The sequence below is a fragment of the Drosophila grimshawi genome, unplaced genomic scaffold (assembly GCF_018153295.1).
Source record: "Drosophila grimshawi isolate 15287-2541.00 unplaced genomic scaffold, ASM1815329v1 contig_44, whole genome shotgun sequence".
NCBI lineage: Eukaryota > Metazoa > Arthropoda > Insecta > Diptera > Drosophilidae > Drosophila > Drosophila grimshawi.
This window is the reverse complement of record NW_025063240.1, coordinates 3,399,316-3,425,396: the sequence shown is the minus strand read 5'-3', so window position 1 is coordinate 3,425,396 and position 26,081 is coordinate 3,399,316. Positions and strand designations below refer to the sequence as shown.

The window sequence follows — 26,081 nt, the reverse complement described above, 5'->3', positions numbered from 1 at the left end:
TGGTCGCTTTCCATTCAATAAAAATACCCCACAAATAGCTGCCTGAAAATTGCACATGTCCACACACCATTTGTGTGAACATTTGACAAGGAGTTCTTTCAACATCTCAGATTGTGTGGTGCTTTCCGGTTCTCAGGACTTGCCAGGTGGGCTGACAGGATTCAACTACTGTGGTCACTTGACAGAATCTTAAGAGCTCCCACTCACTGCATCCTGCCTACTGTGACAATCTCTATAATATATTTCTAAATAATTATTATGATTTGGTGTAATATTATGCAGAAATTTAATAAAATGCAAATGCAATATTTATACCAAGCAATTTTGACATCATAAATGGGAGACCAATTCTGTATATCAGTGTTATATATTGTCTCGACTTTTGTAAGCTCATATATATTTGATCACAGTAACAGTCACATTCGAGTAAAATATACAATGTACCATAAATAAAACACTAAACATAATAACAAACTGTCATATGAATACATTACAATTTCTTATTATACTATTCCATACTTTCCAATTGAGGTCGACGATGAATCGCATTCATGTGACTAACTCCGAGCCCAAGTATCAGAGTGGCAAGTGGTCCTGGGATGACAAGGGAGATGCCTTGCACTTTGAGCAACATTTCGATTTGGAGCATGCAGACGAGCGTTATATGGATACAAATGGATACCAATTTCTTCGCACCCTCAATCCGACTGAAGAGGTTATCTTTCGCAAGAAGTTTGTTCGTCCCCACACCACATATGACACGGACACTGTGGTGATCAATGATGTGCGCGATCTCGTGCTATTCCTAATGCCGAAGGAGTTTCTGTCAAAAAAGTTTCTATCGCTTATACATCAGCCGGCGGTGCACAGGCTGATCCATTCTCTAATCATCTACTTTGAATACTTTCTGCGCATGGTTGAGTTTACTCTGATCCGACGGGACGAGCTAGCGTGCAAAATGGCCCAAGTACAAAGTGAGCAGACCAATGAGATGAAGCGAATATTCTCTACCCACTTGCGTCAATATCGCATGCTGGTCGCCAGAAATTACTGCATGATTATAAGTGGCGAGGGTGATCTGAAAAAGTTTTACCATACCAAGGAGATCGTCAACATTTCATCCAAGATCAAGGATCGAGCTCTTCACGAGCAGCTCCTGGCTGTGCTGATTCAGATCGTTTGGATCACCATGCACAGACGGGCTTATTTTATCATCGAGATGGAAATGAATCGACTCTTCCGATCCGAACACTTTCTAATGAATCGCAAAGAGTATATTAAGTTCACGCCCGTCGAACGCAGCTTGCTCTTTGGGCGCAATTATAAGATATTTAACTATCGCGTGCAGTGCTCGCCATTGATTCAGGACCTGAAGCATGTTGATCACGAAGACATGCCCCTACTATGGATCGGGGAACGGAAATATAGGGGATCTGATCATCGCATAGCCGAGGTCGAGCTGGAGTATATTGTGCCGGGGCCGCAGTTGCATTTGATCGATGTGTCGCACGGGATTCTCGGCCACCCGAAAAAGTTATACAACACCATCCTATCGTTGGACTGGCCCTCGGTGCGCTATGCCAACTTCTCAGAGGAAAATGACCCATACTACATAATACGACAGCCAAATCTGCGCATACCCAACATTAATGAGATGCATGTGCGTAAACTGTCACAGATCTTTGAGCACAACTTCAAGATCTTTCGCATCTACGAGGAGTGCACCCCAAAAATGTTAATGAACTGGTCCAATCGAGAACAAATACTCGAGGGTTATCAGGATGGTATAAGTCTTCTTGATATTGCCAAGCGATTTGAGCAGCAATTGGCCGACGAAGAAGGCAAACGCAAGATATCAGCCATTGTTGCCGATTTCTCCCAGGTCACACACAAAATGAGGAAAAAGAAAATATCAATTGTTCCAAGCGATTCGGACGAAATGGGGGGAACGGACGAACTCCTGTTTGCGAAGGAGGGCGACGACTATTTCTTCAAGTCGTAGTTTATTTATATATATATTAAGGATTACGATTGTGTGTAACTCTCTTTATTTGTATTTGTACACTTACGTTCTCTATTGCATCAAACATTATCAACTGATTCACTTCAATTCACTTACGCACTTGCAAAAAATAAATATTTATTTTTTCTACACAACAAAAAAATGCTTTACAAATTGGATGTGCCTTTTTTTAAAAATCTGATATATGTTTAGCATGGCATCATGCTGATCCATCTGATTCACCGGAATGAATATTTTGTATAAGTCTTCAAGGATTAGGGAGACATCCTCATGCGCTTGAAAGAGCCTATTATTCATCTTATACATGATACACATGATACATGATATTGTGGTATTTCAAGGACTGAAGGACCCAACTCACCATCCATACAAATCATCAACTCAAAGGAAATAGCGAGTTAAGCTCTCAATCAATCAGCAGCTGGCTAAACCAATTGTATATAGAAGAGAAAACTTCAACTTCAAGTTCCAATAGCATTTAAATTATTGAATACCAAATGCATTAGGCGGTTTACTGCCCCTCAATCGCCTCGAATCCCCAATTACCTGCAGCAAATCCATAACTGACAAATCATTTTCAAGCGAGTTGAGCGAGTCCAAACACAAATCTCTGTCCGCTTGGTTTCCCCTCTCTCACTCTCTCTCTCTCTCTCTCTCTCTCTCTGACTCTTCTTACGTACATATATCAATTGCCGGTGCTGTTAAATAGCTTTGGGTGTGTATGGGAATCCAATAAAGCTGTCACATATGTCCGCCACTAAGAAGAAGCCTTTTGTATACCTTTTGCTCGCTTGTTTGGATGTGAAAACCTAAAAAAACTTATTTCGCATATGTCCACCTCCCTCTCTCCCTCCCTGCCTCCTGGTTTGTCATCCCCCTTAGAGCACACAGAGAAACTCACAGCTGGCAATGCCGTTTCGAGGTAACTTTCGTGCAAATTGCCAAGTGCTTTTCGGGTTTCGAGTTTTGTGTATGCAGAACTTAACAAATTTCCATAACATTCACACCACACAATGAAAGGCACACAAGCCAAGACCGCAAAGCAAACTCGAAGCCTGCGTCTTCGATCTGGGGCCTCTGTCTCCCAGTCTGTCTCAGTTCGGGTCGCAGTCTCAGTCTCAGTCTCAGTCCCAGTTATCTGTCCAGTTGCAGACGTCGCTCTGTTTTATTTGCCACGTCATTTTTTTGCGGTTTTTGTACCCCGCACAAAAAAGTGGGTATATGATATATATGATATATGATAGCTGTTGAATTAAATAGGAAATCAAATGGGCAAGAATTAATAAACACTTCTTAATATATTTGTGGTTATAAGCAATAGAAGCCTTAAAATCTTAATTAATTCTTCACTATCTCCGTTTGGTATAAACGTAACTTTTAATTCCATTTTTGTCCTACAATAAATTAATGACTCTGTTTAGCTTCTGACTATTGGATTTCGTAGTAATTATCAAATTATTTAACTAACTATATTACAAAAATCCTCAATGCATTCTTATTTATTTATTTAATGTCAACTAATTTCAGTAGATAAAAAAATACAAAAGTAACAAAATCAAATTAAAAATAAGATTTAAAATGAAATTTAAATTATAAAAATAAAAAATATTAATAAGATTTATAGCTCTAGCTCTATTAAAATATGTTAAATGTTTTTTTTTGTCTATCCTTGACTTGCTAAGATTACATATATCCCTATGTTTTTAGCTGAATTTCAATTATCAAAAAAGCATTAGTAGAGGGTATATCAAAGTCAAGATTTAAGATTTGATGTTTAGTTTGGTATTTGGTGTTTTTGGCCTGCGGTTGGCCAGTCAGCCAGCTCTCGACTGCAATGTCGTTTTGGCTCGGATTGTATAACTTTTTGATTTTTTAAGTAGACACCTAAATGTGAATAGCACAACGAATCGTAGCAATGCGAACCACGTCCGCATCCACGTCCGAGTGAACGCCAGTCGCATCTGTCAGATATATTTTTGTGGCTGCTTAGTGAAGTGTAGTTAGGATCGATGCTTCACTGGGCATTCCAGCATCCACCGTAACTCTCCGCTCCACTCCGTTCAGATCGTCTCTGTGACTCTGGCTTGTTTTCACCTTAACCTACACGATGTGATGGAAATGGCGATGCGGCTGCTGCTGCTGCCGCCGCTGCCGCTGCCAATAATGCAATGGAGAGGCGTGATAATGCAGTTTAGTGAGTGCTTGCTGTATAGCTGTATAGTTGTATAGCTTTATAGCTGTTCCCGCTTCGATTCGCTCTTGGAGTGCCAAATTTACCTAGCTTAGCCTTAGCCAAGGCAACAATCAGCAGCGATGCGATGCAACGCGACGTGGCCAGCACCGTCTAACGGATTGGTTCGGATGCGATTGGGATTGAGTGACTGACTGACTGACTGACTGACGTTGCTGCTATTGTTGTTGCTGTTGGTGGTTTCTGGGCACAATGTGCAATATGCAGCACTTGGCACGATATTTTTTGTTGGTTTTAAATCATTTAACTTGGTCTACGAGTCGACGACGACGACGATGACGACGATGACGACGATGACGACGATGATGATGATGGCGATGATGATGGCTGGGGCGATGGCGATGGCGACGCGAACGGCGCAAGACACTTAAAACGTGATCGAAAATTGATGTTGCTGCTAAGCCAGCCAGCCAGCAAGCAAGCAACCACCAAAAAAATCCAGCAAGCATGCTCCAGTCAAGAGCCAGCTCGACTAGGAGACACCCTCAAGCTAAGTCACTGAAAAGATTTGCTGCTATGAACTTTGCTAAATATGACGAAGATCAGTATTGATCAATATTATAGTCAAGGAATAAATATACCCAAAAATGTGTCTACATATTGAGAATTGAGACTTCTTAAACGATTTTCATCTATATCTCGAACGCCTATGAAGTTTTCGGTAATAATTAAATAAACTTGAACTGGGTTGGTGATCGAGAAATTGCATTCAAAATTTGAAGTCTCTATCTCTGCAAGTCGCTGGGCGACTGTCCCTCATCAAGAATATATTTATATTTGATGCGTAATTTAGCACAACTCTATTATACCCTTTTTACCCTGTTTCGATGGGTTGAGGGGTATAACAAAAAAACCGCACACCACATCAGAGCAGCAGCTTTTCTTGGTCTTTGGTTCTGGAAGTGCGGGGGAAATAAGGTCACGTGCAAAATATGTTCGTGGTGCTCTGGTCGAGGAGGTTGGTTCTGGCCCAGGAGAGATGTTAATGATTTGCAGCTCGACTAAAACTCCAACTCCAACTCCAGCCTCAACTCAGACTCCGACTCCGACTCCGACTGCGACTGAGACTGCGACTTGGACTTAGAGCTGGCAACAATTTTGCATATTTTCTCTTGGTGCAGATAGTGGGTAATATGCTCGTTAATGTGCCCAGGTTTGCCACTCCAACTGCCTTGATCTCTGTGGGTCTTGTTCTCTAGGTGTGTGTGTGAAGTTCAAAAACCAGGAAATGACTCAACAACAACTGCATACAGCGGCAAACGGAGGTGAAAAATATGACTTGGTTATTTATTGTTGAAGTTTTGCAGTGCAAAAAGCAAAGCAAAAGAAAAAAGAAAGAAAAATCAAACGCAAACGCAAGCGTTGGGCCCAAACAACGTTTGGGGTATTTAGCCAAGTGATTTATTTTGCCTGGCACGCCAGGCGGTTAACCGCTTGACAAGGCGATGCAGCTGGAGTATCGGGGGGATCTCGGGCAGTAGGCGGAGCGGGCGAACCTGTGTGGAGCAGCTGCGCCAGCGTTCAAACAGAATTCACATACGTTCGGACTACAATAAGCCATAATTATCCAAACGCAGATCCGACTGGTTCTGCTCGCATAAAGCGATTTGCTCCATAGATCTGAAAATGCGCTGCACTAACTGTTCATAACTCAACATTACTCAACGACCGACTCACACGACTTGTATACTAATTATATAATTTCGAGAACGCCTCCTAATAACTAGGCTCAGACATTTCTTGTAACGTTATCTCGGGAAAATGTGGCTGGTATTCTTACAAGTATCAGTTTTGCAATCGAAACGTCAAAATTTATTTTGTTGTCTGGGAAAACATGACGATTACCGAGAAACCTTTCAATTTTGATCTGCTTGTAGAATGGGATAAAATTGAAAAGAAGATTAGAAAACCAATTTAGTTGATTTGATATTATAATCAGATCTCCATAGAAACTCTTACAGATTTTAAGACATAAATTATAACCTTAGGCGGGTATTCTTACAATTATCATTTTTGCCAAAGCATCAATTTTGATCTACTTCATTGAACAAACTGGTAGACTAGTAACAAATTCAATATAATTGTGGGGTAATAATTAAGCCGAGTTAATATAATAATCAGATCTCTATAAAATCTACAAAATATATGTTGTATTACAAATAATTTCAGACTGCGAATATTAGAAAAAAGCATTTAATTATTTAAACATTATTTATTAATCTACAGTTGTTTAAATGGCTGAAAAAACCCAATAGTTCTAATCATTTTCTATTTTTCATCAAATAATTTAATATATTCCTTAAGAAAAATGTTTGATAAGCTTCGAATGTCAAACATTTACTGTAGTTTTGCTTATCGGGTCTCTTTTTTTAGAAAGCTAACAATCTGCAGAAATTACTCAAATTGTTCAACGCGAAGATAATTTATATTTGTAAAGATTTCTTTAAATGAATTCCGAAGCACAGTCAATAAAATCATATGACCTATCTTCTTTCTCTGAACCTCAACAGCCCTAATCACATCTAGAAGTTGCCACAAATCAAAGGTTGTCTACTTATAGTTTTACCTCAAGATACTATATGCCCTCCGCCGACCCGCTTGTGTTGCATTCACTGTCACGTATCGCATGGACCCTGCTCAATCACTTGATTGAAGCTGCTGGCTGCATCGAAGGTGCTTGAAAACGTCGCATCGATATCGCCAGCGTCATTCTCATTCTCATTCTCATTCTGATTCTGATTCTGATTCCGATTCTCAATCGTTGCTACTTCTGGACAACCCCCCGCACCGCAACGCAACTGTTGCTCCAAATGCGGCCTGGGCGCTGTCCAAATCGATAAAATGCACCGCGATCAGCGCGGCACACATCAAATTAGTTATTAATTGAAGTGGAAAGTTCTCAGAATGTGTGGCACGGCGGGCGGTCAACGCGCATGCGTTGCCTCCACATCCAACTTCGAGTCGGGAATCGGAATTGGACTTGGACTTGGACTTGAAGTTGGAGTCGGAGCCGGAGCCGGAGTTGGGAATTTCTGCTGTATTCCACCGTGCCTCTGTGTATTAGAGGCTGTCTTGTTAGCCATTTTTTTTTATAATTTGTATGTTAACCTGTTTTGGCGCTGCACATTTGAATTTTCATTTATTATAAGCAGAGTTGCATTTCTAATTTGAGTCATGTGACCAAAAACAGTTTTGTCCTAGTTGTCGCCTCTTGCAGCCGCCGTCGAGCCGAAGCCGCAACTGTGTCTCAAACAATTGGTGAATGCTTTTGGCCATAAATCTTTTATTTCTCTTTCCCTTCTCTGGTCGCTGTCTCTCGATTTGTTGTCGTCGTTGTTGTTTTTGTTGTTTTTGTTGTTGTTGCCGTTGCATGTACACACATTTGTGCCATTACTATGACAACAAATTCATGAGAAAGTACGTTGACGGCTGCAGCAGCAGCAGCAGCGGCTGCAGTAGCTGCTGCCACAACACAGACAATATACAGAGTGATGGAGGGGGCAAGCAGCAGCATGGAGGGAGAGTCGAGGGTACCTGCATCATCTGTTTGTTTGCCTGTCATTAGAAAAAAAAGCGTTGAACGTCAAGAGTTTTGAGTTGTGTGTCGAGAGACGAGAGTCGACACTAGACCGAAAGTCTACGCTCACTTGTGCTTCTTTAGATTGGACTCGAAACTCAACTGGAGTGCACTTGTACGCCAAAACAAGCCACGTCACTTGGCCACTACACACACCACACTCCACACAGTTCACTCCATATAGTACTCCCATACCATTACATGCGATTTCCCAACCATTCCATTCCACTCCACTCCACTCCAATCGCCATCATCATCATCATCATCATCCACATCAGCATCATCAGCGAATGGCCAGCGCATCAAATTGTGGGCCGCTGCCAGCGCCAATCGCCAAGAAGCCACAACACTAACACTATCAACAACAACACTAACAACAACAAGAGCAACAATCAGCTTTTGGCCAAGTCTTTGACTATGGCTTTCACTCGACATCTCGTTAAGTGTCTTGTAAATGGCATTGTTTTCGTTTTTCATTCAAAAATGTGCGTTGCACTCAGAGACTGAGCCAGCGCAAAGAGAGACAATAACAATGCCCATTCAAACGGTGGCAACGATGGAGTAAACCCTCGCCTTACCCCTTACCCCTTACCCCTTACCACTTTCAAAGTGCAGGCCAGTTGTGCCCTCGACCGTCATCATATTTGTCATAAACTTCATAAATTTTCTGTATTTGTTGTCGTTTGATTGGAACGTTGCTGGCCAATCTTGAAAGTTGTCGAATTGCATTTGTCGTGTGCGATTCAAACTTGGCTTTATCATTGGATTAGTTGATCAGGTTATCAGGTGTCTGAAAAGAAACTAAACTCATGATTGCCACATCAATAAGTCTCTGATTACATTATTGCTTTAGCCATTGGATTTACATAATTATGTTTTATATCCATCTATCTACATATCTACCTACTCACACGTTTATACTGATGTTATGAATATCTGCAGCCCAAATCATAATCTTACTCAATTACCATAATATGCACATCAAATACAAAATGACCGAGTTTCCATATGAAGTCTTATCAAACGTTAAGCTTAATTTAAGCCATTCTAAAAAACACTTTCGTTAACTTCATAACTCTAATAAGAAAATTCTCTATCAAAGTCAAGTATTTCTCGCCAGAACTCTCTAATCTGAGATCTATTTCATAGTCAGTCTAGTATTTCTAGGCAGAAAGTATTTTTACTCCAACTGTTGACAAAGGCTTTGGGCAGCTTTACAAAAATTATTCTTTGAGTTCTGTGCGATCATCAAACAAAGAGAATAAGTCACATAAATATGAATGCAAATTTCTATTATAATTTAAATCAGACACAATATGAATCAAAAACCAGCATGTCTACATTTTAGCTTTATAAAATTAAATTAGTAAATTATAAAATAGAGCATGCAAAATGTTTATTAATTTCAAAGCCAAACATATTTATGCAAAACTCGGGGGGATTTACGAGTGCCATCATCAGCTGGAATCTTGACGATCTTCACGCCGAAATATAAATGAGTTTTGATAATATCTGAATGGGTCTCAATCAGTGAGCGCTTATCGTGATTTAATAATATTTTCCTTAGAAACCAGTGGAGACAAGTGCAGACTGTAGTTATTCTCAGTGCTGCCATTTGATTGATATTGACTGATCGCAGTGGAGCCACAGAAATTAAATCCACTTATCGCATTAACAATTGTCAGTATCTGAATGTGGCAGTCACGGCTGCTGCTACCTCGAACTGTGGATCATGACCGAGGATCATCAGTAATTTGCTTTCTAAAGTGATCGGTTCGCCTGGGGCTTGGGTTTGGGGTTTTGGTTTTCGTTTGGGCCTCAAGCCTCTCATATGCCTTTTTGACAACGTTTCTGTCGTGGCATTCATCACAATTTCCTGCTGATCGACACTTAACATACAAAATCGAGGAAAAAAGAAAAAACGGTGGCAACGGCTCAGCTTTTATTCGTTTCATTCGTTTGTTTGTCTTGTCATTCATTCAAGCATTTAATTGTCAGGCGACAAAATGCAAACAGATAAGTTCAAGAAGCAGTTCAAATGGCCACAAGAGCATTCAACATTTTTCCCGCTATTGATCTTGAAACATGCAGCAGGCAGCAAGCAGCAGGCAGCAAGCAGCATACAGCATGCAACATGCAACATGAAAACATGACCGTGATTGGCGCTGGCTTCGAGGCTGATGTTCGAGTTCCGAGCCAAGCTCTTAAAATGAGCTCGCATTCAAATTGCCGCATTGACTTGTCCATTGACTATTTCTTTGTTTTTTTTTGTTTTTGTTTCAATTTTGTTTTTGGTTTTCTTTTTTTGCATTTTTTTTTATTTTCGTTCAATACATTCAATTCAATTAAACAAATTTTGCGATCGTCTGATCGGTCGCCGATCATCGAATGCAGCCAGCAGCGCCAACTTTTCTATTTTGGCCCCAAAAGCACAAAAAACCAAAAAGCAAAAAGCAAAAAGCAAACTGAGAGAAAAATGCACAGAACTGTAGAAAAAGTAAACAACAAAGTGTTAAGACAAACGTGCAACGGTTTGGGGTCAGTACCATTCACTTTTGGCTCGTTTTAAACTGGAGTTAAGTGCTATTTGAGGTAAGAATTTCATTACGTTTACGTACGTGCGCCGTTTTGGGCGGCACTTAGGGGAGATACATGTATACTGGGGAGGGGGCGGAGGGTGCAGTGTTTGTAGTTTTTGGGGAGCTGGGAGCTGAACCAACTGCGCATGCATATTGCTTCGAAGACGACGACTGCGACGACGACACGTTTGCATTTTGAAAAGTCACGACCCACTTAGCCAACCATGAGTAACGGACAGCGGCCAAAACACACACACTCACACACACACACACATCCAGAAATTGAAAGATACACTAGAGAGCCAACTGTTTGTTTCTCTATAAACAAATCGACTCGCAACAGATTGAATCGAATCGCAACGCAACGCATCGCATCGCATCTTTTGGGATCGCAGTTAAGAGACGAAGCAGTTAACTCATTTGAGAGTTCCACTTTCAGTGGGTGAGTCACAGGCTCGAGTCTGATGTGTGGCGAGATGCCAATTGAAGATGCGTTGATTAATTGCCGCACTGACATCTCTCGCACCGCAAAAAAAAAAAACTTAAAAAGCCACTCAAAAATAACAACACAAACAAAAAGGGCAGGCAAAGTGAAATCCAAAACTGTGTTTTATGTTTGTTCGTTTTCAACAAACATTTTTCTTCTTGTTTCCAGGCCCTTGCCTTGGCCTGTGCCTCTCTGTGTGAAAGTGAAGTTTATGGCCAGTCAACAAGAAGTCAAAAAAAACCAAGTTCACAAGCTTTTTGAACAGCAGTAGAAGAAGACGAAGAAGAAGACAAAAAGCGCTGAACTGCGCAACAATAGCTGATAAAACAAATACATTTGTCGCCTCTCAAAGAAATGTACATAAAGAAAGATTCGGCCGAAATGTAAAGATATTTGTTAAGATGCCTACGCTATGTATATACTACAAACTACAAAGGCCCCAGCCTCTTTTAGCTTTGCGACTAGGCCTGTGAGGAGAGTGAGGGGGCGGGGTGTGTAGAAGCCGTGATTTATTTGCTTGTCAGTGCAACAGCAACAACAGCTAACGAATATGGCTGGTTAAACGATGCGGGAAATTCTTAAAAAAAAATTTTTTTTTGACGCTTAACCACAAACAACAACGAGAAGGCAAATGCTCGTGACCGTTAGACAAATAATATTAAACACCAGCTTTTCGGTTAAGCTAAGAGCAAGGCGGGAAAGGGAGAGGGAGAGGGGATGAGAGGCCATTGCGATTGTGTCTTTAGTCTTCGGGCTGTTGTTTTCGGGCAATACGAAATTAGAGAAATAGAGACATTGTCGCCGTTCCATCCATCCATCCATACAACACAAGGGAAGAGACACAACATCATCAGCAGCTATTGAAAGCTTTGAGTTTCGACTTCATTTACATAAACAAAAGCCGCAAACATGATGAGCAACCAAGACCAATACCAAGACCAAGACCCAAGACCCAAGACCGAAAGTCCCAAGTCCCAGGGCCCTGAGCCACAAGCCCCAATCGATTCTGTTAACTGGCCTAAAACGCATTTTTTCTGTCGCTGCACGCACGCGCTCATAAATCAAAAGCCAACTTGTTTATAACTGAAAGCGATCAATTAAAACGTTAACGCAAAAAAAAGCAACAAAATAAAACAACAACAACAACAGGAGAACTGAGCTGAGCGATGAGCGTTGATCGAAGCGATCGGAGAAGATCTCAAATGCTTGATCGTGCCGAAAACCAAAAAACTGAATTTGAAACTGGCCTAAGAGACGGGGCCAACTCAGATGGCCAACTCATCAGACGGTGGCCGGTGCATTCCGCTGGCCTAATTCCCTGTAAAAATAACATTTAAGCAACGCTTTGTTTGTGTTGCGGAATGGGAAGGGGAACCAATACACTTGAAACGAGTAAATTCCAGACATGTTGAAAGAGCTGCTAACTGCCTGTTGGTGTCGATGCGATACGCTGGTAATGAATTGTTGGCTATGAGAGACCATCAGTGACCAAGAGCGTCAGTTAATCAATTGTTAAGCTGAATGACTAAGCCAGGCCATAAACTGCAGATGCATAAGATTAAATATCCTGGCGTTCATACTTAACTCCTAACGATCTGTGGGAACATCTCAGCATCCGCACCCAACTGTGATCTTTTTAACGATCGATAGATCTTGTCCAGCAGACAACTCGACTAAATACTTACCCAGCTTATCCCAGTTACATATGTATGTGATACTCGCCTACTTAATGAACTTAATGAAAGATACACTTGAAAAGTTTATTATGAGCAATTAGATGACAAAAACTGATACACTGATACACTGATACTCAAATAAATATTATATTGTCTTAAAATTTACCAATTAGGATTGAGTGCATTTAAATTTATACACAAATTATGTTGACACCTTTTAATTCGAACAACTCTTAAGATTAGTTAACATTATTGATTTAAATCTCAAATTAGGGTTTAAAATAAAATACAAATTATAATATGGTCAACTTTTAACTTAACTTTGCAGAGACAGAGCATTTCAATTAAAAAGGGGAAAAATAAAACATTTAAATGAAGTCGAAAAAAACTGAAAGTTTGGGATCATTTTTTGTAGCTTAAAATAATAAATTCTGTTGAATTTAATTGGGTTTCAAAATGATGCTTTGATACAATAAAATCAATTCGATAAACATGTATTTATTAAAACAAAAAAGTTCAATTTTATTTATTTTTACATTATTGTTATACATTTTTAGCTTTTGAATTCCTCCATTGTCACAAATAGTTCTCAGATATATATTTCTGATTTGACTGATTTTATGTGAATCAACTGGTTTACGGTGGAAAAGTTTAAGTTAACTCTGAGGCATTTTGTTTTGGGTTATGTTTGGCAAGACCTTCAACAAAATTAAAGTATTTAGTCCACTTGCCAAACTTATGGCTTATCACTCGTATAACATTTGCGCATCGGAACTGATCTTCTGCATGATCAAATTCCAGTTGCTGCCATCAGTGCAGACACTTCTGGGCTCCTCCCTGCCAGCTTTCTCTTTACTACCTTACAACCTTACAACAATGTAGCCTTGCTCGATTCCGATATCGATCGCTATCGCCGACTGCAACACCCCAGAAACAATGTGGTCTTATCAGTCGACCAGGTAAGGCCTGCACGGGCCCGAACAGGCAAAAACCATTTTGCTCAGCTTGACAACACCCCTGCAAATGCGGCCACGAGAATCTCAGGCAGTGTTCAATGTTCAATGTTCAATGTTCAATGTTCAAAACGCGTATCAGGATTATCAATAATGTGCAATGCTACAGCTCATAAAATCGCTGCCTGCGCAGAGCCCACAAAGAATTACAAAATTGTACGCAGACAGCGGGCAGCCAAAGCAGCAGAAAGCAGAGTGAATCCAGTAAACAGTACCCAGAACCCAGTACCGAGTACCCCTACCCGCAACCGCACCCCGTTGCCCGTTGCCCGTTGCCAATCTCATCGCTTTTTGCCTTGATCAGGTGCCGCCATGCAATACACGAACACTTAGCAAAGCAAAGCCAAAAGAAGCCAAGTGCAGAGAGAGAAGGAGCGCGACGGGCAGGGAATGGAGAGGGTACAGGAGGGGAGAGGCGATCGCGATGCGTGCGGCGCGATAAGAAGCCGATGCAAACCATTAATTAGGACCTGCAACAGAGATACCTGCAGATTTTGTCCAGACTGGCCAACGTTGAAATTAAGGCTTTAATCGTGCATGAAAATACGTGAAACTTACGCGTCTTCTGACTCCGTCCGGACGCATCGTCATCATCATCATCATCTGCACAACCACAGCAACAACCACAAGCACAGATGCAACGTGATCACGATAAGATAAATCGCATACAAATTTGGCTTTATGCAAGAGCGCCGAGTGCATCCGAAATTATGATGATTATTTATGCAGGGTATCAAATGTGCCAGTCTGCCAGGCGTGTGTCAACAGACCAAACTCTACCATTTATTTCAATAAAAACAATCAACAGTTATATATCTCTCTCTCTCACACTCTTTCTGTCTCTCTCTTTCTGTCTCTGTTTCTGTCTCTCTCTGTTTGTACACCTCCCCTCATTAATTGACTGCCAATATGTCAATGTCATTGTCTCTTGCTCTTCGTTCATAACCTAACCCATTTTGGAGTGCACACAAATATGCAAATTGTCATACATAACTGTAAATGAATAAGATTTGCATATAGACGAATTTTCAATACTCTTTAGAAGAGAAGAAATCATTAATGTGAGGGTTACTATTCGTTACAAACAGTTCATATTGAGAACATCATCAAATAATATTTATTTTAAGCTAAACTAGTCAAGGAAATATCTTTTGAGATATCTCTGATTTTTACCTTACAATTTTTGATATTACTTGAAATGAGCTGAAAATCAAATAAATGTATTTTTTGTGTGAAATGCTTGAATTTAAGTTTCATCTCCATAAAAAATATTTTTATATGTTTTTGTGCTATAAATTAATTCAATTTGCACAAATAATTTAATATGTATAAGAATATTTAATATTTGTCTTGTTTGCGCAAATAAATTAAATAAATATTTTTATAGTGTATACGTTTATTAAGCTCCACACGTGTATCTAGTAGTGGCATAAAAATATTAATTTTTATGGACGAAAATTGCATAAAAATACTATAAAATATTAACAGTGAAAATATTTACATATTTCTCTGGGGCATACAAATAGTTTGACTACCCGCCTAAATGTTAAAGTGCAATTGGACTGACTCTCTACATTTGTGGGCTGTATGCCCTTGCCACACCAAATGCCCCGCCAGCCCTGTGTTAGTCATCACTCTGCATATCGGCATTGAAGCGCGAAAATTGCAAACCAATGTTGTTTTGACAATGTGCAATAATTTGTAGCCAATTTTATGTGTCTACCGGCGGTTCAGCTTGGCTTGTTTCGGCTGGCCCCCATCCCCATTCGCCCCTTCTCCGAGAGCCAGCAATCCCCCCTGGGTAACGAGACCCCGGCGTGCCACATGGACCGCCAATTTATGGCTGGTAAATTAGCAAGAAATGGAAATTAAGAAAAATGTTGCTTTTATTGCAAACAGTTGTAGTCGTCTTCCAATAAAAGCATATTTATTTATACACAGCCTCGTCATCGATATACCTGCCTATAGCACCAATGAATTGTTATTGTAGCTGCATCGCAGACGTTTATGACTCTCGATTCGTTGGAGTCTAATGAGGCAAGTGGTCGCCTGCCTGCTTGCTCACTTGCTCACTTGCTGCACCGATTGGGTGGCAGAGCGAGTTATTGACGAGCCAGCTAGTCAGCCAGCCAGCCAGTCAGCCAGCTAGCCACGTAGTTAGTAGTTGAGGTCTGTGTGCCTCAGAATCGCTCGTTAGGCAATTTGCTGAGTTAGTTCAGCTCTGATATATGGTTAAAGTTCAGGTGGTTGGATTAGATAGCATAGATGCGGGGCAAGCACTTTGATTTGACTTTGAGCCCAAAACTTCAAACTGAGCCAATTTTTTGATGTAGGTACGATGGCCACCAAACACAAATGTTAGTGTCCAAAATGAATACAGGAGCGGTTCAGCGGCCAAAGTGCGCACAATTGTTGCTTCGTCAGCATTGAGAAAACCAAGAATGTTTAGACAATTTCCCAGCTATTTAATTGAAAAAACTGTATTTAAGTTCCAGAGAGTGCAAGAAGTTCGGTCCTGTTAACCGAAAAAGTTTCCGTATCTATAAATAAAAAATAAAAACCTCTCTTTTGACACTAAACTGACTTGTTAACCGAAATATTTACGTCGTTCGCAAAATGACAAGCTACCCGCAGCCACAGGGCAATCCCAACTTCAACTCCAACCCCAACCCCAGGATAGACTTTTACTTTCGCTTGGCATTAGAAAAAATTCAATTGAAAGTTTTGCTTAGTAGGCGGCTGTGGCAAGGCTTCATCCATTACGGCGTAACAAATCCCACAAACGAAATTGATAAAAAAAATAAAAAATAAAAAATGCAGGAAAGAAGTCCGTAGAAAGTAAGACCAAAAGAAAAGTTTTTAATATTTGACTTTTTTTTTGTATTTTTTGTTTTTTGCAAACTTTTCGCATTGAAATAGGTCGATCCGGTGAGGTGATTGAACGAGGGACAAGCAAAGGGGGCAGTAAAGCAAAAAAAAGATGAAAAAATTGAAAAGGGTTTAACTTGAGCTTGAACTTTTTGCGCCTTGGTGCTGGTTAACCCATAAACGAATACGTGGCCCACCATATGAGTAAAACACACAAAAACCGACACAGATACAGATACAGATACAGAGACAGATTCAGATACATATTGCGATTGAGATTGAGATTCCGCAGGCTTGTTGATTGGAGATCAAAGCCACATCGACGTTGGCGGCATTTCGCCTCCTAATGATTGATTGTAAAACTTGCTAATTTAAGCAATGGGAATTGATGTTGGTCGAGCAGGGAGAGATTGGCAAACGCGAGCAGCTCGCTGATGGACTTGTTGGCTCGGGGAGCCTCATCAATTTTATTGCTCATTTAATTGATCATACAAATTATTCATTAATTTCCACAACGATTGCAAAATCAGCGAAATATGCTTGGCTGACTTGGCGACTTCATTGTCTGCAAAGTCGTAGAAAAACATTCAACGATATCCATAAAATATGCATGAGCAGAAGACGGGGAAAAAGCTTGGGAAAAAGTAGGCGGCTAAAATGTGATTGAGCTAAATACCAATAAAGCAATCGTGGGTTGTTTATGTCAACAACGACAAGATATACAGGCAGTTAACTTAAGATCCCCAAAAACTGGAAGACAAAGACTTGATCAGTTGAACGATGAGATGGCAGATGAGGACAGTTTGTTAACACAATTTTTGATCTCATTTCAGATTTAAATTTGTAACTGCCCTTCAATTAATAATACTTCAATATTATGAAAATAGTAATAAATACTAATTTTTATGCTGATTTTATAGTTTACTCATCCATTTTATCTGGTTTTTAAGAGTTCCGGTTGTTGGTTGGTATCTATCATAATGATTCAATAAATTTTCCAAACTGCACTCGGCTGCTCCCATTTTTGTGTTTATCTTGCAAATTGTTGAGCATTCTTTATAATAGATATGGAGTGACTGAGCAGCCAGTAAGCAAAACGGAGCCCACTCACTCTCAGATTAGGATTCAGATATGTGAGTGGAGTGAGTGGTCAGTGAGTGGTCAGTGAGTGGTCAGTGAGTGGTCTGTTTGTGTAGGTATATCGGGTATCAAATGTCAATGCTGATGGTTTATGATATATCAGCCATATACTTATATAGCATATAAATACAATTTACGGTTACTGAAAACTGCTGCCGTGCGAAATTCAGCTATAAACATGCAAATTAAATGAGGCATAAAATAAAAAATAAATATTTGGAATTTGTTTTGTGTTTTTCGATTATCAGTTTTGTTTCGGTATATATTTTTTCGCTTTTTTGGCTATAAACTAGAAAACATAAAATTACAAATACAAATACAAATAAAAATAGAATACAATATTTACAACGACAAGCACATTGCGTAAATCATAATCAAGAGTTATTGCTAGCAGATACATGTACATATCTAGATGTAATCAGTCGATTTATGTTTTTATTATTCCTTTCTTTTCATTTTTTTGATTTTTTTTTTCATTTTTATATAGTTCCTTTTAAGACACACGACATTTTATAGAGTTAATATGGCTGTATAATGTGTGTGGTTCGATATGAGTTTGTGTGTGTGTGTGTGTATGTATGTGTATTATTTGTTGTGTATTTATTTTTTCGATATGTGTACAGATTGGAGTTAATTAACTTATCGACTAACATAACTTATGAGGAGACAGTTTAAATATATATTTAGGTGTAAGTATTACATTGATAGGACAATTATAGCGTCGAAATAACATAATATTAATAGTTGTTTTGTTTTTTTTTTTTCTTCTTTTTTGCTGTTGTTTACTTTTATGTGTTTACATTCAAACATAATTTAAGCTTAATTGAACAAAATATCACAATTATTAAACAAATAAACGTACAATTTAACATTTAAGCGGGGCTCCCAACTTTCAAGATTTATTTACAATTTCACACGTAATTCGAAACGAAACGAAACGGAACGAAACGAGACGAGACGAACTTATTTGTAAAAGGCTAACAGTTAACTAGTTTCTTGCTTTTGGAATGCATTTAGTTGGATGTGTCTATCGTACCACTTATCAAGCACAGAGAGAGAGAGAGAGAGAGGCAGCGAGGGAGTATAATTGAGTGTGCGAGCGAGCGAGAGAGTGAGACAGAGGGAGTGGGAGCGAATAGAGTAAAGACAAAACAGGCGTAACGAACAACAACAAGGTAGATTTTAATCGCAGCCAACTAATCTGTAGCACTGTTCAGTTCCATGTTCAGTTCTCAGTTCTTTTTCCGTTCTTTTGCAATTCTATTGCCAGCTTGATTTTGCTGACTGCCTTGGCCCAACTTGCAAGACACGAAGCGAGCAGCGAGCAACGAGAGAAACGCGAAACGAGAGTTTTTGGGCCAGCATCACACGTGCGAATTTCACTTCACGAGTACAAAAACCATCAGGCAAATCAAGGTCAAAGCAAGAATGCAAACACCCCAAAAAATTAAATAGACCAATTTGAGATTTCAATTGAACGCTAACAACACATATTCACTAGCCTTAAAGCAAAAGCAAAAATAATAACTAAAACTGTTGATGCGAAGTGTTTTTCAGCTTTTGCTGTTTTTTTCTTTTCTGCATATGCTGTTTTTTTGATCTGTAACCCTTGGCGAACACAACTGGTAACCTTAGCAACCGAACAGTCAGCGGACAACCGAAAGCAACTCTTGGCAATTTTGGCACGTGTAGCTGGGCCCCAAAAACCAAAAAAATAAAACAACTTTTGTTGTTGTTTTTGTTGCAGCTGCCAAAACGGCTTTGTCACAACGTATCCCAGTAACTGTCTGTTGCCGGTCTAGCTCTCTGTCTGTCTATCTCTCCCTCTCCCTCTCTCTCTCTCTCTCTCTCTCTCTCTCTCTCTGTCTCTGTCTCTCTATCTGTCTCTGCCTCTGTCTCGTCTTTCTCTGTTCTGAAAATGCATTTGGTGGCCCTGACGATGTTGCTTGCCTCACTTTTTGTTACAATTTCTTTTCATTTTTATTCCACTCGTTTTTTTTTTTTTTTGCTGCTTCATCTTGCCTAGACATGAGCTCTCTGATGTTTAGCGTTGCCTATTTTCTACACACACTCACACACACTCACACACACACACACACATACGTTGAGCTTGTTACAGTAAAATGCAGCAGTTAAGATGAACTAACGAGTGAACGTTGCAACAACATACGAAATACAGCAACGGCAACAGCAACAACAGAAAAGAAAAAAAATGATGGTGCACAGAGAAAATAACAGAATACAAAAAGGAAAAAAGAAAGAAAAAAATAACAGAAAACAAAAACAAAATAAAAGGCAAAAGAAAAATAGTTTTTGGGCCTTGGCTGTTGCTATTGCTGTTGCTTTTGGTGTGTGTTGTTGCATGCAACATCAATTTTGTGAATCTTGCTACGAGCCAGGAAACACTGAAAATAGCTGGCCGTAAGAAAACAGAACAGGGCCAACAACAATTGGCTCGGCTCCCCCGTGTTGCCGGCTATTTAGATACCGCTCGAGAGCAACTCTTCCCCTTGCCCCACTTGCAACACAGACTTGGCCGACTGTTGGGTTTTTTTTTTTTCTTCATTCTATCTGTTACTCGTTTGCCTGCCCCTTAGCTGCAATTGTTGCTGTTGCTGTTGCAATTGTGGTTGTTCCTGCTGCTATTTTAACATGTAACTAGGCTTTTATCGCTAAACGCTTTTCATTTGCATATTGGCTGTGACTCTGACTCTGACTCTGACTGTGATTGTGATTGTGACTCTCTGGCTGTGACTCTCATCTCATTTCATTTCGAGGGGTGGATTTCCTCAAGCTTTTCCAGAATCAATCCCCTTTGCCAAATTGTGCGCTTTGCTCCTGGCTGGCGCTACAAACAGGTTTTGAAAAACCAAAACCGAAACCAAAAAAACCGAGCACAAACCGAATGCAATTCAAAAACTGGATTTAATTCGGTTTGCTTTGTGTTAACCACATATCTCTATCTCTGTCCTTGTCTTTACGAGTTAAAGTAAGTCGCCCAAAACAGAACTCAATTTGAATTTAATTAATTTTAAACTTAAACTGCCTTTTTTAAAAGTTTGACTTGCTTTCATTTGTGTTGCGCTTAACTCAACAGCTGCAACATTAATTTGTTTCAATTATAATTTATTTTAGTAGCGATTCCTCTCTATTTCAATTGTTGCAACAACTTAATCATTATCTTTTCTCTCGCTCTGTCTCTCTCTCGTTCTCTCTACAACCACTTTTGCTTTTCAGACTCAAAATTGAAGTTGAACTGTCTTTTTATAAAGTTTGACTTGCTTGCATTTTTGTTGTGCTTAATTCAAAAGCTTCAACATTGATTTGTTTCAACTATTCCCAACACTCGCTCTCTCTCTCTCTCTCTCTCTCTCTTTCTGACTTTTGTCTCACTTACTCTCACATATGCAAATTACGAGACGCTGGCGTTGGCTGCGTTGACGTCACCTGCGGCGGCAGTGGCAAGCTCTGCTGTTGAATGCCACCCGCCAGGGGAATCATTTGTGGCTGGGCGCCGCCAGCAATCAGATTGCCAGCACCACCACCACCAACACTGGCACCACTTGCACCACCCATCAGCAACGCTGCCTGCTGCTGTGGATTGTTGCAGTTGTTGCTGCTGTTGTTGTTGTTGCTTGTGGCATTTGGGCGATGCGACTGCTGTGTTGAAGGCTGCCGCCGGAAGCTGCCCGGCTGCAGAGTCGGTGGCGGGGGCAACATGAACTGCGGCTGCTGCTGTTGCTGTTGCTGCTGTTGCAGATGATGATGCGGATGTGGATGCTGCACTGGATGCCCACCATGTAATGGCAGAGGCAGAGGCAACGGCAACGGCTGCTGCTGCACATGATGATGATGATGATGATGATAGGCGGGATGATTCATGGCCGCATGACAGGATTGACCGGAACGCTGGACATGCGATGAGGCGGCTGCTGCTGCTGCTGCGGAGGCAGCGGAGGAGGCTGAGACATCGGGCAAAGCAAAGCGTAGCTTTTGCCAGAAGAGCTTGTCGCCCCACTGCAAGTAGGTGTTGGTCTTCAGATACAAACGCAGATCGGGATCCAGTTCCTTCTGCGGCACCTCACCGAGCACAATGACGATGAGACGCCGGCGACGATCCCGGAGCACCGATTGATGCGCCGATTTGAACTCGAAGCGACACCACTCGGACTTGATGAAGTTCTCGGAGACGACCATGATGGTCCGTCGACTGCTGTCGATGGCCTGGACAATTGTCTCCGGCAAATAGCCACCGATGGGAAAGTCTCGCTGATGCAAACAGAGCTTGTAGCGCTGCTCGCCCAACTCCAGCATCGGTGCCAGTTCTTCATTAACGAACAGCTCATCCTTGGAGGAGTACGAGATGAAGGCATCGAAGAGTTTCTCCCGCTCGTTCTTGTCCACATCCTTCTGGCCATTGTAGAAGAGTCGGACACCGAAGCGGGCATGACACCAGACACGCATCTCCTGGCGAAAGATGAACACCAGCAGTGTGCAAATCATGATGAAGATGAAGGCGGTCAATATGGCCACCAGGATGGGTATATAATCCTGCTTCGGGGGCTGTGTCAAGATCATCTTTGTCGACGTCATATTCCCATTCAGCATCGCATCCCCATTGGCATCGTTGCCTCCTGCTGCCCCACGTTCTGCATAGTTGAAGTTGTTGTCCAGGCCCAGTTGCAGCATTTGGCTGCACTGCACCACGGGCAGCGAGTCTCCCGTTGCCCCATAAATGGCCATCTGTACGGGTTGCTGTTGCTGTTGTTGGGTACTATTCGAGGGCATCTCGCAGTGAAGCTTCTGGCGATCCAAGACATACTCATGCCGGCTCATAAAGTCGCGCAGCTTGTCGATGAACTCGCAGCGACAACTCCACGGATTCCCCGCCAGGCGCAGCTCATTGAGGTAGCTGGGCAGGAAATTCCACACGGCAAAGGAGCCAATGGCATTGTGATCGAGTCGTAGGATCTTCAAATGGTACAAATGGGTGAAGGTCAACGTGTCAATCGTAGCAATCGCATTGTGCTGCAAGTACAACTCCTGCAGATTATCCAAGCCCTGAAACTCGTTGCCGTTGAGTGCACGCAACAGATTGTTCTGCAGCTGCAACACCTCCAGCTCGAGCAAGCCGTAGAAGGTGCGATTGTGCAACGTCTCGATGCGTGAGTGATTCAAGTGCAACACCTTCAACCGCTTCCGTCCGATGAACGCATGACTCTGCAGCTCGGCAAATGTGTTTCCATCCAAATACAACTGTGTCGCATCCATTGGGATGTGCGAGGGCAGCAGGGATCGATCGTAGGATGCGCGACTGCAGTCGACCACATTGGAGGTCCAGGATTGATCGTGATAACAGGCACAACGATCGGGGCATTCCATTTTACAATCGCAGGCCTGAAAATCACAGCAATGGCAGAGCGCAAAACAATGCGACTCGTATTTGCAGAGGAAATCGTTGGACTTGGCCTCGATGAGGGAGACGTGGGTGGAGCCGCGTGCATAGGACAATTTGCAGTGGATCTGATCGAGGTCCATGAGCTGCGGCTGTGTGCGTGACTCCCGATTGATCTTCTGCAGCCAATCGAGATTGCAATCGCACTCGTACGCATTGTGGCCAATGTAGAATTCGGGTATTTCGCGATCCTCGCCAATCGGCGACAATCGCAGCGCGTTCGGCTCCAGCGTGGTCAACTTATTCCGCACGAGATCGACACGGGTGAGATTGGGTTTCTTGAAGAACGTGTACGGTTGAATCTTGGCAATCAGATTGTCGTTCAGATACAGCACCTCAACACTGTTCGGTATGGAGCTGGCTGTGATCTCTGTGAGCAAATTGTAGCTGGCATCGAAGGTGCTCAGACTCAGTTCGTTCTCGATCTCAAAGTAATTGCCCAGTTGGGTAATGCGATTGGCACGCACATCCAGCCACTGCAGACCGATGGGGATGTGCGAGTAATCGAATTTCTCCAGTCGATTACCCGATATGTTCAGCCACACCAGATTGGGCAGCTCCATGAACAGACCAGCAATGCTCTTCAATTGATTGCCATCCAGGCGAATGGCCTGCAACTGGGTATTTCGCTGCAAAGCACCCGCTTCGATGGACTTGAGCTTATTCCCCGACAGATTGAGTATCTGCAGAGAGCTCATCCGATCGAAGACACCTCGACGTATGTGGGTCAGCGAGTTCTCCGTCATGCGGAGTCCATAAAGATTCTCCAGTTGTGTAATGCTCGTGTTCTCAATCTGACTGATCATATTCTCGCCCACATCCAGTGTCTTGAGGAGTGGCACATGAGCCAGTGCCTCTGGCACCGCCAACAACTTATTATCATTGAGATGCAGATCCTGCAACTGGCTGCAGTTGAGCAGCGAGCGTGGATCCAGTTTGCTCAGACGATTGTAGTCCAGGGAGAGCACCTGTAGACTGTGCAGACCCTGCAGGGTTCGCTGCTCAACCACCGAGATGCGATTGTTGGAGAGAATCAATGTGTGCAGTTCACCCAGATCAGCAAAGATGCCAGCGGGCAACTGATCAATGTAATTCTCCTCCAGCTTGAGTATTTGCAAACTCGCCAAGGGGCGAAAGATGTGCGCCTCTAGGCGACTAATCTTATTGGCGGACAGATCCAACATCATCAGCTGCTTGAGCCCCACAAATGTGGCCGCATTTATCCACTGTGAGTTCAACTCATTGCTGGCCAAATCGAGCACCAGGAGCTCGGCTAGCTCACCAAAGATGCCCGGTGCGAGCACATTAATCGAATTGTTCCGCAGATAGATCTCCTGCAGGTGTTTCGTCTCCGCAAAGAGTTCCGGTGGCAGCGAGGTCAACCGATTGGCGGACAGATCCACAACCCGGAGAGATGCGAGACCCTCGAATGCCCGATCAGCCAGAAAGCTCATGCTATTCTTGGCCATATTCAGGTGGGTCAGACGCACCAGTGCCGACAACATGGCCGACGGCAAACTGACCATTTTATTGGCACTCAGATCGAGGGATTCCAGCGTCGATCCACAAATGCGGGACTTCCTCGAGGAGGTCAGCGAGGCGCTGCTGAAGTAAAAGTTGCTAATGTCCTGGATCTTGTTGTACGAGGCATTCAGATGCTGCAGCGACTTCAGTGGACAGACCATTCCATCCGGTATTAGCCAGATGTTGTTCAGACTCAAATCCAATCTCTCCAGCTGCCGGAACTCCACAAAACTATTCGAGGCCATCTCGAGGGACATCGTTGACCAATCCCCATTGTGGGTGCGTATCGTTAGATTCCTCAACTCGTGCAGGCCACGAAATGAACCCTCCGTCAGATTGCCCAGCTTACAATACTCAATGGTCAAATCCCTCAGCTCGACCAACGAGCGAAAGCTATCCGGACTGAGACTGCTCTGGAAGAAGAGGGCATCGTTGCACTCGAGGCGTAATCTGACCGTATTATGTGGCTGGATCACACTGAAATTGGTGTTCTCCAGCTCCGAGTTGATCGTCCGCAGATGACAGACCAAGGTGATGTCGTGTTCCCCTCCGCCGGACCAGCGGCACTCGTCGGGCGCCTGATACAGCACCGTCTTACTCAGTGCCGCCCCAAAAATGGGCATGGCACAGCTAGCAATTAAGACATAAAGCATATGGCTAGCTAGCATTATGTATGTGTGGATTTTTTTTGGCCTGTTTCTAGCTAACTTTCTAGCTAGCTAGACTTGGTTTTGCTTCTTTCTTTTTGGGGGAATTGATGATATTGGTTTGGTTTTTTTTTCGTTTGTTGCTCGTTATTTGCAGCCCATTTTGTGGGTGATATTTTTTTTATAGTTGCTTGCACAATCGTGCAACAATATCAATAAAAACACAGCACACACATCAAATATATATATATAATATATAGCTCCCTTTCGGGCTCTATTTTATTATGATTTTCTTGTTATATCTTTCTTTTTAATTCAATTTTATTGCTATTATTGCTTGCTCGCGCGTTGACCGTAATCCAAGTGGGGGGTGCGATAGCGATGATATATATTTTTTCTTTTTTTTAGCTATGATAAATATATGTGTAGATTGTGTGTTGTTTTGGGTAACTTTGAAGCACTCGATTCTTCATTACGCGTCTCGTCTTGTTTCGCTTCGTTGCGTTTTACCGACAACGCGTGCGCTCGGCTCAAAGTCTGCTCAAAAACTGATCGCACACTGCGAACGTCGGAGAGCAGCAAGTGCCGCTGAGCAGCGCGTTCAGCAATTGAGTGAGTTTTCGTGCTGCTCAAATTATGCCTCGGGGCGAGCACTCAATGAACACGCACACAAACACTGTGACGGCAGAAAACTAACTGCACACACATGCGTTGAGCGAGAGAGCTAGCGAGCGAGAAGGGTGAGCAGAACAAACAAAACTATGCAATGCAAACGAGGCAAAGCGCAACGCATTGCACAGTGGGCTAAATGTTTACAAGGAGAGAGCGAGATTAATGCGTG

General features: G+C 42.1%; 2 protein-coding genes across 2 annotated transcripts; one reads left to right on the top strand and one right to left on the bottom strand.

Moving 5' to 3' along the window:
• Window positions 1–471: 471 nt before the first annotated feature.
• On the top strand, window positions 472–2,159 carry LOC6557472. Its single transcript, XM_001985347.3, has one exon. It carries the CDS (start codon window positions 482–484, stop codon window positions 2,000–2,002), a length of 1,521 nt encoding a protein of 506 aa, XP_001985383.2. The 5' UTR covers window positions 472–481; the 3' UTR covers window positions 2,003–2,159.
• Window positions 2,160–19,934: 17,775 nt separating this feature from the next.
• LOC6570791 (toll-like receptor Tollo) lies at window positions 19,935–25,442 on the bottom strand. Its single transcript, XM_043215497.1, has one exon. The coding sequence runs from the start codon at window positions 25,259–25,261 to the stop codon at window positions 21,014–21,016; it is 4,248 nt and encodes a 1,415-aa protein (XP_043071432.1). The 5' UTR covers window positions 25,262–25,442; the 3' UTR covers window positions 19,935–21,013.
• Between the last annotated feature and the right edge of the window lie 639 nt (window positions 25,443–26,081).